Source organism: Podarcis raffonei, chromosome 2 (assembly GCF_027172205.1).
Source record: "Podarcis raffonei isolate rPodRaf1 chromosome 2, rPodRaf1.pri, whole genome shotgun sequence".
Lineage (NCBI taxonomy): Eukaryota > Metazoa > Chordata > Lepidosauria > Squamata > Lacertidae > Podarcis > Podarcis raffonei.
This window is the reverse complement of record NC_070603.1, coordinates 13,194,053-13,212,070: the sequence shown is the minus strand read 5'-3', so window position 1 is coordinate 13,212,070 and position 18,018 is coordinate 13,194,053. Positions and strand designations below refer to the sequence as shown.

The window sequence follows — 18,018 nt, the reverse complement described above, 5'->3', positions numbered from 1 at the left end:
TGGGAGCCTTTTCAACGTTCCCTTTTGGGCAGTTTGGAGGGCCACACGCCCGTGGTGTTGGACCAGGAGCAAAGCAGGCAGTGCAACCAAGGTGAATTTTGCCTTTGTGCAGCAATAATAGTTCCCACAGAAGGGCCCGGGTGGCGCTGTGGGTTAAACCACAGAGCCTAGGACTTTCCGATCAGAAGGTCGGTGGTTCGAATCCCCGCGACGGGGTGAGCTCCTGTTGCTTGGGCCCTGCTCCTGCCAACCTAGCAGTTCGAAAGCACGTCAAACTGCAAGTAGATAAATATGTACCACTCCGGCGGGAAGGTAAACGGCATTTCCGTGCGCTGCTCTGGTTCACCAGAAGCGGCTTAATCATGCTGGCCACATGACCCGGAAGCTGTACGCCGGCTCCCTCGGCCAATAAAGCGAATTGACTGCCGCAGCCCGAGTCATCCACAACTGGACCTAATGGTCAGGGGTCCCTTTACCTTTAATAGTTCCCACACATGCTCCATCCAGGCAAACGTGGTAAAAAGAACATTGATGGAGGCTGCAAAGCAGGGTCTGTGAGGGGTGTGGGCCTGGGGAAAAGACCAGACAGAAGCCTAGAGGAACATGCCTGGCCCCTGGGTCTGAGGTTTCCCCACCCCTGATTGAAAGTATTCAAGCTAGATGGACTAACACAACAGCAGCCATCTTCATACCCTTAGTGGCTCCTGCACTGAAGTTTATTGCATCCAAATTCAGGGACTTCACTGCATTATTTTGCTTAGCACTCTCCTTTACTTACATCCATTCCTCCTAAGCCCTTTTGCCTCCCATCATCCAATGCACTCAACATGCCCAGTCTGGGTTCAATTCTGGGCAATTGAGACATTTTGGTCAATCCTAAACATAGTGGTATCTTGGTTCTCAAACTTAATCATTCTGGAAGTCTGTCCCAGAACTAAAGTCTTCCAAAACCAAGGCCCGCTTTCATGTAATGCAAAACAGATTAATCCGTTCCAGACTTTTAAAAATAACCCATAAAACAGCAATTTAACATGAATTTTACTATCTAACGAGACCATCGATCCATAAAATGAAAGCAATAATCAATGTACGGTGGTACCTTGGGTTACAGGCGCTTCAGGTTACAGACTCCGCTAACCCAGAAATAGTACCTCAGGTTAAGAACTGTGCTTCAGGATGAGAAGAGAAATCGTGCGGCGGCAGCAGTGGGAGGCCCCATTAGCTAAAGTGGTGCTTCAGGTTAAGAACAGTTTCAGGTTAAGAATGGACCTCCAGAACGAATTAAGTTCTTAACCCGAGGTACCACTGTACTGTACTGTACAATACAATAAATAAGATGATATTGTATATGATAAAAAATAAAATTGATTTTTTTTCTTACCTGCACTGATAGTCATTGTCTGGATGGGGGGCTTTTATCCATTTCCGCACTCACACAATCAGTTAGCTGAACAGGGTTCCACACAGTCACAAAAACAAATGAACAGAAAGAGACTCTAAAACAAAAACTCCAAACTCAATCCGTTCCAGAAGTCTTTGGCTTCCGAAATGTTCAAAAACCAAGGAGCAGCTTCTGATCGTGCAGGCGCCCCGGAAACAATAAACGACAACCGCATCGGACGTTCGGCTTCCAAAAAAACGTTCAAAAACCGGAACACTTACTTCTGGGTTTTCAGTGTTTGAGAACCAAGGCATTTGATTCCAACAGATTCCACACGAAAAACACTTATGTCCCTGTGGAGATGGCAGTACTGAAACGGTGGCGCATGCCCTCCAGGCTTGCACTCTTTATAAAAGACTTGAGGAATGATATTATCACCCCTCTTTTATTGTCCATTCCGGGTCGCCCAGCCACTGCCACAGTCTCCTTCCTCTTGGCACATCAAGATGAGCAGGTGACGGCAAAGGTTGCAAGGTTTTTAGCTGGGGCAATCAGAATAAGATCCACTATTTGACTATTGATTCAAAACCCTAAAATGTATTTTATATAAAGAAGAAGAAGAAGAGGAGTTTGGATTTGATATCCCGCCTTTCACTCCCCTTCAGGAGTCTCAAAGCGGCTAACATTCTCCTTTCCCTTCCTCCCCCACAACAAACACTCTGTGAGGTGAGTGGGGCTGAGAGACTTCAGAGAAGTGTGACTGGCCCAAGGTCACCCAGCAGCTGCATGTGGAGGAGCGGAGACGCGAACCCGGTTCCCCAGATTACGAGACTACCGCTCTTAACCACTGCACCACACTGGCTCCTGACCATTAGGTCCAGTCGTGGCTGACTCTGGGATTGCGGCGCTCATCTCGCTTTATTGGCCAAGGAAGCCGGCATACAGCTTCCGGGTCATGTGGCCAGCATGAGTAAGCCGCTTCTGGCGAACCAGAGCAGTGCATGGAAACGCCGTTTACCTTCCCGCCGGAGCGATACCTATTTATCTACTTGCACTTTGACGTGCTTTCGAACTGCTAGGTTGGCAGGAGCAGGGACTGAGCAATGGGAGCTCACCCCGTTGCGGGGATTCGAACCGCCGACCTTCTGATCGGCAAGTCCTAGGCTCAGTGGTTTAACCCACAGCGCCACCCGCATCCCCTGTATTTTATATAACTGACTTTTTATTTCTATTCTTTGTATATCGTATTGTTGTTTTATTGCTATGGCCAATGGCTGACGTAAACAAAGATTCATTCATTCATTCATTCATTCATCCAACCAAAGCGTTTGAGAACCAAGGTACCACTGTACAGCAGAACTGAGTTGCACAAGTATAGCTATCCCTGCTGCTGCTGCTTCTCATGCAGTCCAGCAGGGGCAGGCTGTCCCCTCTCGGTTCTCGGCGCTTGTGTGTGTCTCAAGCTCTTTTGCTGATGGGCAGTAGACAGAGAAGCTGAGCCAGGAGGATGCACTCCTAGAATCCTGCCCCCAAGGCTTCTGCCACCTGCCCACAAGCTCCCAAAGGAAGCCCAGCAGATGTTTCGGGTGCTACTGAGATGGTCCCTGGAGCCACAGTCAGACCGGACCTGTTTCAGACCAGACTGACCACGAGAGCGCTGTTCACACAGGTGTGTTTGGAGCAATGAGAAGTACAGGGGAGGGCTGGGGGTGCAGGGCGAGAGTTAAAGGGCTTAAAACAGACTCCTGTGGTCTTTTGACAGCAGTCCGAGACAGAAACTCAATGGACTGTGCTTTCCCTAGCACTGTATTCAATTGATTGTTGTGGTTTTGGAAAATCTAGAAGATTATCTAACGGGAAATCCTGCTAGGGTGGGTTTTTTTATTGTAAGGTGGGGCTCAAGGTGGGGTTACATGGATCTCCCCCTCCTCATTTAACCCCCACAGCAACCCTGCGAAGTAGACTAGGCTGAGAGGAATGACTGGCCCAAGGTCACCCAGCGAGCTTTGTGGCCAAATTTGAACCCTGGCCACCCAGGTCCTCTAACCATTACACAACGCTGAGGGTTTTGAGTTCCCAAACTGGGAAGGTATATGGGCCTGCTCTCACGCCCTTGAAGAGCACGCTGAATTTGCAAGGGGGTCTTTTTCACAGCATCAAACCAAACGAGATGACCTGCTAACACTCGCATGCAGCTTTTAAAGGCGCTGCGCAGAGTCTGCTAGGAAATTTGGCAACCCTAACTGAGCAAGTGACTTGAGAAACACAGTCAACTGTTGAATAAGTCACTCAGTACAGACTAACCCACTTCATACAAGTTTTGGCAATGTTCCTGAACGAGCCCTTTTGGGACGCGGTAGCTAAACAAATTAATACAGTCCTGAAATACCAGGAGCGTTTTTTTCATCCTTGCGGCTGCAATCCCATCCCTGCTTAACCTGCATGAGTGAGCCCCAAGCGAATGCACTGTTACAGCACAAATCTATTTTTTTATTTACCTGGAAGTAAGATCTACGGTGTTCAATGGGGATTGCGCTCGTCAGGTAAGCATGCAGAGGATTACGAGCCTTTATCTACTCTAAATCTGTATTTCTGTCACCTGGGTGCTTAATCCTAAGGGACGGAAAGCATGGCTTGCTAGAGAAACCTTGAAAAAGAGAAACTAGGGCACCAGCAGGAGGAAATATTAAACCCAGGGTTCCTCCAGATGACCTTATTGTGCATTCATCCTGATTTGTTCGCACAAAGCTTAGATGGTGGTTGCACAAGGTCAGGTCTTTAATGTTTTGATTTCCTTTTGTGGGGTGGTTATATGACTATAAGCAGTCGTCTCGATTTGCTTGAGGATTGTTTACATGTCTTATTGTTCATTTAACCTACACTTTTGAGGGCCTTTCCCTGTAATTTTCCAAACTGCAAGAAGTCTGTCGCTTTTTAAGTGGATTTGTTGGGCTAGGGCGACAGGGCGCTTTAATAAACTTTTAGCACACAAACCTAAAATTCCACTATGCACTTGAATCCCTGAAAACTGTGACCGTCTGGAGGAACCTGTATTTAATTCAGAGTGAGATAACAGCTTTTAATATATACTTTGGATCACCCTCTTTTGGAGGCAGGTGTGTAATTAGTAAAAAATACACGCACAACTCAGGTTATACCATCCCAATGCAGAGGTGCAACAGATTTACTCACCTTCAGAAGAAGCATAACCAAAACAGTGACTCATATAGAAGCAAAGGGGGTGAGCACTGGTTTTCTTATTCAAGGAATCATAGCTGGAAAAGACTTTGCAGGTTGTTTAGTCCAGCATTAAATGGTTGTATCTTGGTAATTCGGCTCCATACATGACAAAAAATGGAGATCATAATCTTTCAGTTTGTTCTTGTTTCTGACTCCCCTCATTCTGGTAAATTCAGTTAATTTCACCGTCGTTGTAAAGTGGTATCCTTTCATAACCCAGTCTTTTTTAATCTTGGTATTTGAGATGGGCGCCATTTGGCTGCTAGTGATGCATAATAAAATTTCTTACCAGAATGACATGCTCAGAACTGCATCTTTTTCCATATATCCCAGAATAATCAACAATGGGCTTAAAAGTAATTGACATCCAATTATAACTTCAATAGTCTGAATAGTTTTCCCCCAGTCATCCTTCGCTTTTTCAGATTAAAAAAGGTAAAGGGACCCCTGACCATTAGGTCCAGTCGTGACTGACTCTGGGGTTGCGGCGCTCATCTCGCTCTATGGGCCAAGGGAGCTGGCGTTTGTCCGCAGACAGCTTCCGGGTCACGTGGCCAGCATGACTAAGCCGCTTCTGGCGAACCAGAGCAGCGCATGGAAACGTCGTTTACCTTCCTGCCAGAGTGGTACCTATTTATCTACTTGCACTTTGACGTGCTTTCGAACTGCTAGGGTGGCAGGAGCAGGGACCGAGAAACGGGAGCTCACCCCGTTGCGGGGATTTGAACCGCCGACCTTCTGATCAGCAAGTCCTAGGCTCTGTGGTTTAACCCACAGCGCCACCCGCGTCCCTTTTTCAGATTAGTTGCCACTTTTCTAGAACTGATCATCAAGATTCTTGCTACGTGGTGGAAAGTAAGATAGTCCAAGAGTTTTTAGTGTTATTCTTATTACTGCTCCCACACATTTTATAAGCACTGAACATCATTCACCGCCACCACCCCAAGTATTATTCTAATAGACTATTTCCACTGTCGAAGCAGGTTTAGCTGTGATTGTGTGTCTGTCATTCCAATTTTCCCACACTCAGCTACACACCCATTTTATTTGCTGCTGAATCAGAGGGGGATGTGAAAACTCTGGAGGGGCATGGCATGGGCATTTAAAAGACCCCCCTAAACAGATTATGCTGTCGGAGGGTATGTGTCAAGAATAAAATATCAAGCAAATTTGGAAAGAGGCTCCTTTCAAGGAACACAAAACTTATGGGCGCAGAACTGAGCACAGCAGCCTTTGCGACATATAGCAGGATTTAAAATCTGGAGAGAGAAACGCTAAATAAGTTTTAGAGAAGCTAAAGGGCTGGGAGGGGGCAAAAGGGGGAGCCATGGGGGTGGGGAAAGAGAGAGAACAGTTGTCCCAAATGATCACTATGGTAACGATCAGATCACAAACCAAGGTGAGATGCAGACTGCAGTGCGTACCTGGAGATGTTGAAGCCTTGTTAAGAAAATGCTAGTGTGGTCAGTCCTTTTTTTCTGGGGTACTCAAGGGTACAAGATAGCCTCACATTTTTTCTGGAAGGAGAACGGGTTAAAAGGGTGGTCCTTACTGTGGTAAAAAAAAAAAAAGGTCAAGGACTCCTGAACGGTTAAGTCCAGTCAAAGGCTAATATGGGGTTGGGGCGCTCATCTCGCTTTCAGGCCAAGGGAGCCGGCATTTGTCCACAGACAGCTTTCTGGGTCATGTGGCCAGCAGGACTAAACCGCTTCTGGTGCAACGGGACATGATGATGGAAGCCAGAGTGCACGGAAATGCCATTTACCTTCCCGCCACAGTGGTACCTATTTATCTACTTGCACTGGTGTGCTTTTGAACTGCTAGGTTGGCAGGAGCTGGGACAGAGCAATGGGAGCTCACCCCATTGCAGGGATTCGAACTGCCAATCTTCTGATTGGCAAGCCCAAGGCTCAGTGGTTTAGTCCACAGCACTACTCGGATCCCAGTAACTTACTGTAACAGCACTGGGTGTGGTAATATTGTTAAAACAAACCCACAGAATATGTTAGAAGGCTCTTTCTCACAGGCTTATTTTTGTCTCCCCTGCCCTCTTTTCCAGGTAAGATTCTGGGCCCTTCGCCACCTCGTGACCCCCACCACACCCAGAGAGAGAGGAGAGCAATGCAGAGATGCCAGCATCGTTCTCCCTCTTCCTCATGGTCCTGATCCTGCACGGCGGCCTCCCCTGCCCACAGAGCTGTGACTGCCCGCCGGGGAGCGGCGTGGTGTGGTGCAACCGGAAGGACCTGGTGACCATCCCTTTCGACATTCCCCACGACACCCGGGTCCTCTACCTGGACTCCAACTGGATCACCCACGTCCCCAATGGGGCCTTCTACGGCCTGAAGCAGCTCCGGGAGCTTCACCTGGCGGACAACCTGATTGAGAGCATAGCGCCGGGGGCCTTCCGCGGCCTGGGCGGGGGGCTGAGGCTGCTAGACCTTTCCGGCAACCAGCTGGAGAGGATGGAGTTTGCCCCCTTTGCCATGCTCACCTGGGTCCGGCTAGAGCTGTACGACAACCCCTGGCACTGCGACTGCTCCCTGCAGAAGCTGGTGGAGGCTCTTCCCCTGGACGCAGAGACCGTGGAGGACGTCGTGTGTGCCTCTGCGGAGTGGGAGGAATACACCGGGAAAACCTTAGCTCGCTTGCTCAACACCGGCGTCAACTTCTGCCTGGGCCAGCAGAGGAACACGGACCTGGCTATGCTGCTGACCATGTTTTGCTGGTTCGCCGTGGTCATCACCTACGTCATCTACTACGTCCGACGCAACCAAGCGGAATCCCGACGCCACTTGGAGTATCTCAAGTCTCTGCCCCTGCCCAGCAAGCAGGCCAGCCCGGAGGAGCTGGAAGAAGACACCCTCAGCACCATTCTCTGAGAACCGAGGGTTTTGAGGAGCACCCCCCCAAACAAACAGAAACTGCTTTGAAAATGGTTATAAAACTTAACTGTTGTCAGCTTCTTCCTATCAAGAAACTTGGGAATTAGGTGTGTGAGTGAGGACCTTGGTGGGTTGGTTCCCCCTTAAAACGGCCTTTGGACCCCAGTTCTCGCTTCCCTAACCCTATGACCTCCTAGCAAATGAAAGAGGGCCAACCCCATATGCCTTCAGGGGATGCTGGTTGGAAGCCAAAAATGAGTTGCTTAAAATCCCATTTCCCCCTTCTGCACAATACATTTTTTTCTGAATTACAGGCTGCATTGCTCCTATGCAGCAAACCCAACCCCGCCCCTCGCAGAGTCCTCAAGCTTCTCTTTCCCCATTTGCCAGGGATTTAGGCAAAGATATTACAGCTTAATGCTAGGGGGATTAACCATGAAACAATCATAAGTCCCTGTTCTCTTAATCCCTTATTTTGACTGGGGCGTTCCTGCCCCATCTGTTCTGCTGCAGCCACTTCCCTTTCAGTGGCTTTTTCTGCCTCCTTCCAGTCCCCTTTTCTCCACATTTGTGTGGCAGGGAAACCTGCAGACGGAACAGCTGCATTTAATCCTGCCTCTTTGGTGACTGCAGAACGTATATACGAAGTCAGAGCTTTGGGTCTATCTAGTTCAGTGTCGTCTACACTGGCTGGCAGCACCTCTCCAGGGTTTCAACTGGTTATGAGTGGCTCTCCAGTGCTCCAAGCAGGGTTCTCTCCCAATGCTACCTGGAGATGGATTCAGCCTGAGACCTTCTGCATGCAAAGCAGTTGCTCTACTGCAGAGATGCTCTACTGCTTTCTCCTTTCTGGGCTGCAGCTAAGAAACCTGTTTCCAAACACACATTTTCCCCACTCGTACTTTACATTTTACAGACACACACTTTAATCAACTTGGACCAGAGCTTCAAATGAAAGCAGTGTGTGTAAATAAGGTCTCCACTTTCCAGGTTGTAAGAAATCAATTTTCACAAGCAGTCATCACTATAAAGACGCAGAGACTGCGTGGTTATTCAGTCCCATTCCAAAAATGCAAAGTGTTTTCTGCAGAGGAGCAGAGGCTACTCAATGGGAGCTTCCATGGAAAAGACCCTCCAAACTCAGGAAGTTAGGAGATTTAAGAACCCATAAAACGGCCACTTTTTATTTCAGTATCAAAAAGGAAGTTGAACCCCATAGCTGGGATGGCTAAAAGATTCCTGCATTGCAGGAGGAATAGATGGTCCCTTGTGGTCCGTTCCAACTCTACAATTCTATGATTCACATTTCTTGGGCCTGAAACAGATTTAAGGCAGGCAATCTCTTTACAATCAGGTACTCTTGTAAGCATTCCAGATCCTTATACTTTGAACACAGATAGCAGGCAGGTAGGCTCACTCAGAAGATCACTGGCTGAAACTTAGCCAGATCCAGAGTGTTTCTGAGAGCAATGCAAGGCCCAAGACTCAAACCGGGCATTGGGGTGAGGGAGCGAAAAGAATCTATTTTTATTACTGGATTGCTTTAAATGTCCCCTTTTATAACATTGGTTCTAAAAATGTAACTGTCCTTCATGAGACTTCTGAAAGACACAAAATAAAATGTATGAAACCCAGTAACATGGAGCTTGGTCCTTCCTTCTAAATATGCCTTTGGCGATCTTTAAGAAGAGGCTGTTCAATTTCAGTCCTCAGATTTCATCGTTTCTGCTTATTCCCTGGTGCTTCTGTTCCTAGCCACTTTTAATTGACCGAGCCTTTTAAGTAACTGAACCGAATCTATTTTCATATTTTCAAAAAAGAGGCCTTTGTTTCTCTCCTTTGCATGGCAAACTGCTGGCCATGCCTTCTTATCTTAAAATAACTCTTCTGGTTATTAAAGACTGCAACTGCTCTAGAGAACTTTTTTTTCTCTTTGCAATTATGGTAATCACACGGCACTTGAGCAAGAAGTCTGTAGCAGGGAGGCTCAGATTCAACATTGAGCAGAGGCAGCTGATAAAGGCTGCAAGCCACCCTACACACACTAAGGAGTCAGCTGTTGCTGAAAACGGGAGACTTTTAAATACAAATGCACAGGATGATGGATAAGGTGGCAAAAGGGGGGATTTCAGCAGGTGCTGTCGTCTTAACATTGGTACTAAAAACTACCTGCTGAAAAAGAGGTCTTTCAACACCATTCATAATTTTATAACTCTCAAAAGCCCCCAGACACTTGACAGCTGTGCACACAACTGCTTAGATGTTTTGACAGCTGCACACAATACCGGGATCAAGGCACATATATGCTCCACTATGCGCAGGATACAAGTGCAACAGTTTAACTTCTGTATTGCCCCTAAGATAATATGCTGGAAGGGAAAGCTGCCTTTATACAGAATCTGGGCCACACCTAGCTCAGTACTGTTCACACTGACTGGCAAGGTCTTCTGGGGTCACCCGCTATCTGGAGATCCCAGGGACTGAGCCTAGAATCTTCTGCATACAGTGGTACCTCGGGTTACATACACTTTAGGTTACAGATGCTTCAGGTTACAGACTCCGTTAACCCAGAAACAGTACCTCGGGTTAAGAACTTTGCTTCAGGATGAGAACAGAAATCATGCTCCGGTGGCGCGGCAGCAGCGGGAGGCCCCATTAGCTAAAGTGGTGCTTCAGGTTAAGAACAGTTTCAGGTTAAGAACGGACCTCTGGAACGAATTAAGTACTTAAGCCGAGGTACCACTGTACAAAGCAGATGCTCTACGACTGAGCTATGGCTCCTTGATCTCTCATTATATGTTTCCCCCTTTTATGAAGTGATACAGATAGCATTGGTCAATTCAGCTCAGTATTGCCTACAGCACTGACTGCCAGTGGCTCTCCAAGGTTTCAGACAGAGGACACTCCCAGGCCTACCTTGAACTGCTAAGCACAGAACTTGGGACCTTCTGCATGCAAAAGCATATGCTCTGTCACTTAGCCATGGCCCTGCCCAACTTCAGTCTCCTGGCCACCCACACACCTCTTTCATCCCAGCATGCAAACAGTGGAAAGGGATGCGAAATTGGCAGATCCATAAGTAGCATGATCTGTGAAAAAGATCCTTGCAGGGGAGGAAGCAGAAATAATTGAAATATCCAGGAACTGCTGCTTGTGCGGATGGATACGATGCCCTCTGAAGCTGATGACGTAAAAGCCCCAATAATGCTTCTGCTTGGAAACGTTGAAGGAATAAAACGTTCACCCTTTGTTGTTTTTATTTTCTGTCTCAAATGTGAAAACTACAAAGTGGTCCATCTCTGGCAGACGTTCTTCTGGTTTCAAAGGCTGCTTGTGGATAGCCTACTAACACTATCAGCATGTCAGCTGATCAATGCCTCAACTGCAACTGACAGAAAGAAGACGGCGCTCTCCAAAGTTGGGCAGAAGCAGCCTTCGCAGTGTGTATCTCCAATGTTCTGAAGGTATCTGCAATGTTCTGAAGGCACACAGGCCGGCAGGGAGGAAGCCCAGCATGTTGACCCTTAGAGTTCAGAAAACAATGGCTGCTCCCGTGTACTGCTTCTACTGCCCAAAGGTATGAGGGGACTCTGCCCAGGGCTGAAAGATGGAAACTGGGCAACCACAAAGAAGAAGGGAATGTGGCTGACCTTTCCTGTTGACCAGCACTGAGAAGAGAGAGAAGAAATAAATAAATGAAGTAGGAGCAGAAGATCACCTTTTGCATATCCTGCCCTGACCTTCCAGGCTTCTCAGTCATACTGTTTGGCCCTCAACAAGAGGGGATCCTTATGGTGGGATGGAACACAGAGGGCCCTTTAGCAGAACCACTGCATATACACGCCCCTGCACTAGGAACCTTGTTCCAAGAAAAGGTGGGTTCTGTCACCTATAGATATTACAAAACTTGGCATATTTGCTCGCTACGTTGCATCATTTCATCTGCTTGTCGTGGCTGGAAGGAGCCCCTCCCTCCTGGACCTGGCCTCTGAAATGGCACTGGACACACACTTCTCCTGTGCTCCCAAGCGGCAGTTCCCAAACTTTGTCCTGGGCAAGCTAGCATGCCGTAAGAAAACTCCTGGGCATGTAACAAAAAAATAAGGAAGCCCCAGAACATCCAACCACAGAGGGAAGCTGCCACTGCCATCCTATGAAGCGATGCAACAGTGAACCATTCTCAAAAAGAGGTGGTTTCTTGCATCTCTGAGTTAAGTTGCTCCTCTGAGCTTAACTTCCTCCATTACAGCAGTATGCCCAAATCAGTTCACGAGAAGCACAGGAATTGAGCACCAATAAAAGCGGGCAATTTATACTCTAAACCTTTTCAGCTCTTAAGAGGGACGTACGTATGTGTCGGGCTCTCAGAGGTTGGGGCAAAGAGTCTCATGGGCTATAAGCTCAATTTTAATAGCTTGAGATCTGTGGATTGTTGAATTCTGTGCCGAGTCCAGGACAGAATCGTAGAGTATACACAAACCTGAGTGGTGCACAAGACACCCAGAACCCAACTGAACAGATCAGCCTCTACCCTCCAGACACACAGTCTGCCAAAATCACAACAGTACATGCTCAACAATGATACCAGAATCCTTAAAGCAAACAAGACAAGATGTGTTTCACAGCCCATGAACATTTTGACCCACCCTAAATAAGGTTACTGGTAGCATTGCAAACATTAGCAAAATGCATCCTGCAACTGGTATTAACCCGAATGTGAGTAAAATAGATTATTCAGCTTTTTCACCAAGGAAAAACCCTTGAGCTGATAACAGGAATTAGGCCACCGTTACTGCATAGCTCATGTTAAAAAGGTAAAGGGACCTCTGACCATTAGGTCCAGTCGTGGCCGACTCTGGGGTTGCGGCGCTCATCTCACTTTACTGGCCGAGGGAGCCAGCGTATAGCTTCTGGGTCATGTGGCCAGCATGACTAAGCCGCTTCTGGCGAACCAGAGCAGTGCACGGAAACGCTGTTTACCTTCCCGCCGGAACGGTACCTATTTATCTACTTGCGCTTTGATGTGCTTTCGAACGGCTAGGTTGGCAGGAGCAGGGACCGAGCAACGGGAGCTCATGTTAGTCTAGCAGTAATCCAGGTGTGCTATGGTGCCTGTGTTTGACTGCAGAGCATGTTGAGTCCTCCAATTAATGCCTCATACCAACATGAATGATGGACGCGGGTAGCGCTGTGGGTTAAACCACAGAGCCTAGGACTTGCCGATCAGAAGGTCAGCAGTTTGAATCCCCGTGACGGGGTGAGCTCCCGTTGCTCGGTCCCTGCTCCTGCCCACCTAGCAGTTTGAAAGCACGTCAAAGTGCAAGTAGATAAATAGGTACTGCTCTGGCGGGAAGGTAAACGGTGTTTCTGTGTGCTGCTCTGGCTCGCCAGAAGCGGCTTAGTCATGCTGGCCACATGACCTGGAAAATGTACGCCGGCTCCCTTGGCAACTAAAGCGAGATGAGCGCCGCAACCCCAGAGTTGGCCATGACTGGACCTAATGGTCAGGGGTTTCTTTACCTTTACCTTTACCAACATGCATTATAATTACTGTCATCCCTTTCTCCTACTAGTCCACAGCCCCGTCCAGGTGCTGCTTAGCCAAGTTAGAAGTCATTCCAGCAGCTCCTGTCTGGGGCAACAACAAGCCCTTATCAGCATTCCCACAAATGCTCCTCAAAATCTCGGCGAAGGCTTAACGCTTACCACTGTCAGAAGAGCTCCCTTCTTAAAGCAAGGGTGGAAAGCAACTAGTTGTGGCTGAGCCCCATCTTCTCCCTGTAAGAAACCACTGAAGAAAGGAGGGGTGGGGGAAAGAGAGCTATGGATATCATTATTACAAGGGACACTCATAGGCTGTTGTGATGTGATGCTGCAGGCCTAGGCTCCAATAAAAGGTAAAGGTACCCCTGCCCGTACGGGCCAGTCGTGTCCGACTCTAGGGTTGCGTGCTCATCTCGCTCAAGAGGCTGTGAGCCGGCGCCGTCCGAAGACACTTCCAGGTCACGTGGCCAGCGTGACGAAGCTGCTCTGGTGAGCCGGCACCAGCGCAGCACACAGAAACGCCGTTTACCTTCCCGCTATACAGCGGTCCCTATTTATCTACTTGCACTTAAGGGTGCTTTCGAACTGTTAGGTGGGCAGGAGCTGGGACCGAACAATGGGAGCTCACCCCGCCGCGGGGATTCGAACCGCCGACCATGCGATCAGCAAGTCCTAGGCACTGAGGTTTTACCCACAGCGCCACCCGCGTCCCTTAGGCTCCAATACAGGCACACAAAAAGTAGTCTTAGGACAAAAAAAACAGCCCACTGGCCTTTGATGCTGTCTTATGTCTGAAACTGCCTCCCAGAGCACAGCCTTAAACTCCCACAAGGCCATTGGGCTTAACCCTTTAGCCTTCTTTTCTTTCCTCCTTAGGTTTATTTATTTTAACCATTCAGATTAACCGAGAGAAGGTTGCGTTGGATTGCAACTCCGATGCCAGCGGGTCTGATGAGAACAACAGTCCGCAACATCTGGAGGGCACCAGGTTGGCAAAAGCCAATTCAGACCATGCTGCTTCTATGAATCTACCCTCTTAAGGGAGAGCCGTAGAACCTTTTGCTTACGTTAACCCTATAAAATACCATGTGCACTGGTGGTAAAACCCTAATACTACTGCTTTCTCAAAGGCATCAGAGAACTGACAGGTGCTGCATTTCTGGGGCACGTGCAAAGAGAGGGGCAGGCATCACAGGGGGAAGCAGTTGTGATGGGGAGAATCTTTTTGTCACCACCAGCAACAGTGGAGAAACTGTGCTTGCCAGTCTCCTACCTCCTATGGCCTTTGTGTAAGGAGGGCATTCGCTTCTGGGGTGCAGAACAATACACAGTTAAGTGGGACATTTTAAAGCACCATAGCAAACCTCCAGGTCTCATGCAACATTCTTCACCTTCACTACTTATCAATTCTCAGGCAAAGCTTCTGTCCCCCCCCCCAAAAAAAAAAATTTAACATGCACTGGGTTTTAATGACTAGCATACAGGTGAGGGTTTAAAATATGTCTCAACTATCCTAAGATTAAAACACCAAAACAAGATGCTTTGCTAAAAACACCTGCTGAAAACATTTGTTTAGGCAAGCCTATCCAGACGTATAAAAGAGGTTGATTCTATTGTTACTTTTCATTGTTTCTGAATGTTTCAAATATTTGTTTTTAACTGTTTCTCTTACTGATAATTGCATTTTCATCTGTTTTGCAAACTGCTTTGAGGTTTAATTACAATCAAGTGGTACATAAATGTGAAATAAATATACTAAAGCTCAAAATTACAGTGCATTAAAACCCATTTACATTAAACGGGCATTAATCAAGCTGCGATCATTAGTCGATTTGGACTGGGGCAGAATAAATATGTAAACAATAATCCTCAAGAACTCAACTTCTGATTTTTCTATACATACATTGTCCTTTCCTGCATCCCACAAGACTCCGGTGCTATTTTAGGGTAGGAAGTGAGATCAGTAGCATTTACTAGAAGTTAAAACATTCCCTCTTCAGTATTCCTATTAGAACTTCTCCCCTGGCGTTCAGAAAAGGCTGCAACACACATTTGACTGGAAGGGTTGGGGGTTTGGTTAAGAGGTTAATTCATCACTGTTGTTTTTGTGCTGACAAATATAGGTTTTGCTTTATGGCACATGCTTCAAAGGTTCTTCTAAACTATTTTTAGACACTGCTTGTGAACCACCTTGAGTTATGAACAGGCGAACGATAAATATTTGAAATAAGTTAGGGCTGTCACTCGATTACAAAGTAGTCTCAGGGGAATAAATCTGATGAGTTTTAAACCCAGTAATAAGAGAATAGAAGTATCTTCTGTTTGTTAAGATGATTTATGTATATATATATAGGAACTATTTTAGAAGAAGCATCTCCTTATGAGAGAGAGGAGGCCTTCTTCTAAGCCAAGCAATTTATTATTATTATTGCATCACTGCCACACAAGACACAACCCCTGCCAGCTCCCCAATGCAATGCAATTGTTCATCAATCGTTTTTAAAAGCCTGAAAATCTCAGTTTTCATATTAAAAGAAGAAGCACGTTTCAGAGCTTTGTGGCTGTGGATAAGCTTAAAAGCATAAGGGCAGTAGTGCCTGGGGAAATCTCACAAGCAGCAACAGAAGAAGAAGGGGGAGGGAGGTACTGGACAAGATTATAAGCACTCAGCATTTCAGGGCAGTACACTGCCTTTCCCCCAAATTATGTAAAATTGCGGATGCCATCTGAGTTTGCTTAGTCTGTAAAGTTTATACTAACCACAGACTTTTGGTACGGAGCTTTGATCAGTTTTATTCTTACATGCAGAGTAGTCCATATACAGTGCTTCCAGAGTAGGGTTTTGTGATTCTTATGTCATTTAACATCACAATAAAAGCTTAAGTCATAGGCTAAAGGACACTAAGAGCAAGAGATCTCCAGTGAGGATTACCACTTTATGCAAAAGAACCCCCTGCTTCAGCTCCCACATGCTCACCCTCACATGAGAACAGCCCATTCATGATGAGTGAATACCTGAAGGAGGCCAGTATACCTGAAGGTGCACCTCCACCCCCATCATTCAACCCGGACACTGAGGTCCAGCACCGAGGGCCTTCTGGTGGTTCCCTCCCTGCGAGAAGTGAAGTTACAGGGAACCAGGCAGAGGGCCTTCTCAGCAGTGATGCTCACCCTGTGGAACGCCTTCCCAGCACATGTCAAGGAAATAAACAACTCTCTGACTTTTAGAAGACATCTGAAGGCAGCCCTGTTTAAATAAGTTTTTAACGTTTGAATTTTTTTGTATTTTTAATATTTTGTTGGAAACTGCCCAAAGTGGCTGGGGAAACCCAGCCAGATGGGCGGGGTATAAATTATTAATTATTAACTAATTATTATTATTCGTAGCAGCAGTAGTACACTCCTGTTTTGCCTGCCTGCAACCCACTAGAGCTTCCTATGGTACACTTTTTAGACTCAAAACTCCATACTACAGTGGTATACCTCGGGTTAAGTACTTAATTCGTTCCAGAGGTCCGTACTTAACCTGAAACTGTTCTTAACCTGAAGCAACACCTTAGCTAATGGGGCCTCCTGCTGTTGCTGCGCCGCCGGAGCACGATTTCTGTTCTCAGCCTGAAGCAAAGTTCTTAACCTGAAGCACTATTTCTGGGTTAGCGGAGTCTGTAACCTGAAGCGTATGTAACCTGAAGCGTATGCAACCTGATGTACCACTGTACTTCTGTGAGATGTACCTGTCATGTGTGAAGCAGCCCTGGAGAAATTAAGCATTTATTTTGTTGCTGGGTGGATTCAAACCATGAAGTTCCTTTATCCAAACCCAATACTCCGGCCATGTTCACACTGCGCACTCCTTGCATTTTCAGTGATGGGTTTTTAATCCATGTTTGCACATCTTTCTAAAAAACGTGTATGTGTACCCTGTGCTTTGTTATAAGATACTATCATTTGAAGCGGTGTTTCTCAAACCAGCTTCCCACCAGAGTCCTTAAGCTGCTCCTAATTCTTTTCTGTTAAAGGTGTGAACACCTTTGCACAGGGTAAAGACATCCCCACCCCCTGGTGTTTAGCGAACAGAAACGAATTTGACACTAATGAAGTCATGTTGATGTGAAGCTTTGGGTGATGGGGGTGGAGATATAATTTGGACAAGAAAATTGGCTTCCAGGTGGAAAAATCAAAATTAGAAACAGAACTGTTAGAACCCAAAACTAAGATTTTGTCAAGGATGTATAACTTGCTGTTGAAATGGAATACTCAGGATGAAACGGTGAAATCTGCTATGATCAAATGGGCACAAGATGTTGGACATAACATTATGTTTGCTGACTGGGAACAGTTGTGGACCACAGGTATGAAATTTACGGCATGCAATGCCTTAAGAGAGAATATTATGAAAATGATATACAGGTGGTACATGACCCCAGTCAAGCTTGCAAAAATATATCATTTGCCCGATAATAAATGCTGGAAATGCAAAGAAACTGAAGGTACATTCTTTCACCTTTGGTGGACGTGCCCAAGAATTAAGGCTTTCTGGGAAATGATCTATAATGAAATGAAAAAGGTATTTAAATATACCTTCCTGAAGAAACCAGAGGCCTTTCTTCTGGGCATTGTCGGCCAATTGGTGCCAAAGAAGGACATAACTTTTTTTATGTACGCTACAACAGCAGCAAGAATACTTATTGCAAAGTATTGGAAGACACAAGATCTACCCACTTTGGAAGAATGGCAGATGAAGGTGATGGACTATATGGGATTGGCAGAAATGACTGGCAGAATCCGAGACCAGGGAGAAGAGTCGGTGGAAGAAGATTGGAAGAAATTTAAAGACTATCTACAGAAATATTGTAAAATTAATGAGTGCTAGAATGATGTTGGATTGAAATTAAGTGGTTTCCAGCTGTAATGCTTTAAGAGAATATGAAAAAAGGATTATAAATAGGTAATAATATAATGGTAAGG

The 18,018-nt window shown here is 46.5% G+C and overlaps 2 protein-coding genes across 3 annotated transcripts in view; one reads left to right on the top strand and one right to left on the bottom strand.

The window, feature by feature from the left end:
* Positions 1-2,298: 2,298 nt before the first annotated feature.
* On the top strand, positions 2,299-8,915 carry LOC128406752 (leucine-rich repeat-containing protein 3-like). The gene is made up of 2 exons (XM_053374405.1): positions 2,299-3,050; positions 6,681-8,915. The coding sequence occupies exon 2, from the start codon at positions 6,751-6,753 to the stop codon at positions 7,501-7,503; it is 753 nt and encodes a 250-aa protein (XP_053230380.1). The 5' UTR covers positions 2,299-3,050; positions 6,681-6,750; the 3' UTR covers positions 7,504-8,915.
* Positions 8,916-10,745: 1,830 nt separating this feature from the next.
* AAAS (aladin WD repeat nucleoporin) overlaps positions 10,746-18,018 on the bottom strand; it is a 28,668-nt gene continuing 21,395 nt past the window's right edge. For both annotated transcript variants that reach the window (XM_053374386.1, XM_053374375.1), the window contains 2 exons: positions 13,213-13,297; positions 10,746-11,174 (listed from right to left, as the gene is read on the bottom strand). In XM_053374386.1, coding sequence (XP_053230361.1) covers positions 11,031-11,174; positions 13,213-13,297 — 229 coding nt within the window. In that variant the 3' untranslated portion in view covers positions 10,746-11,030. The remainder of the gene's footprint in view (positions 11,175-13,212; positions 13,298-18,018) is intronic.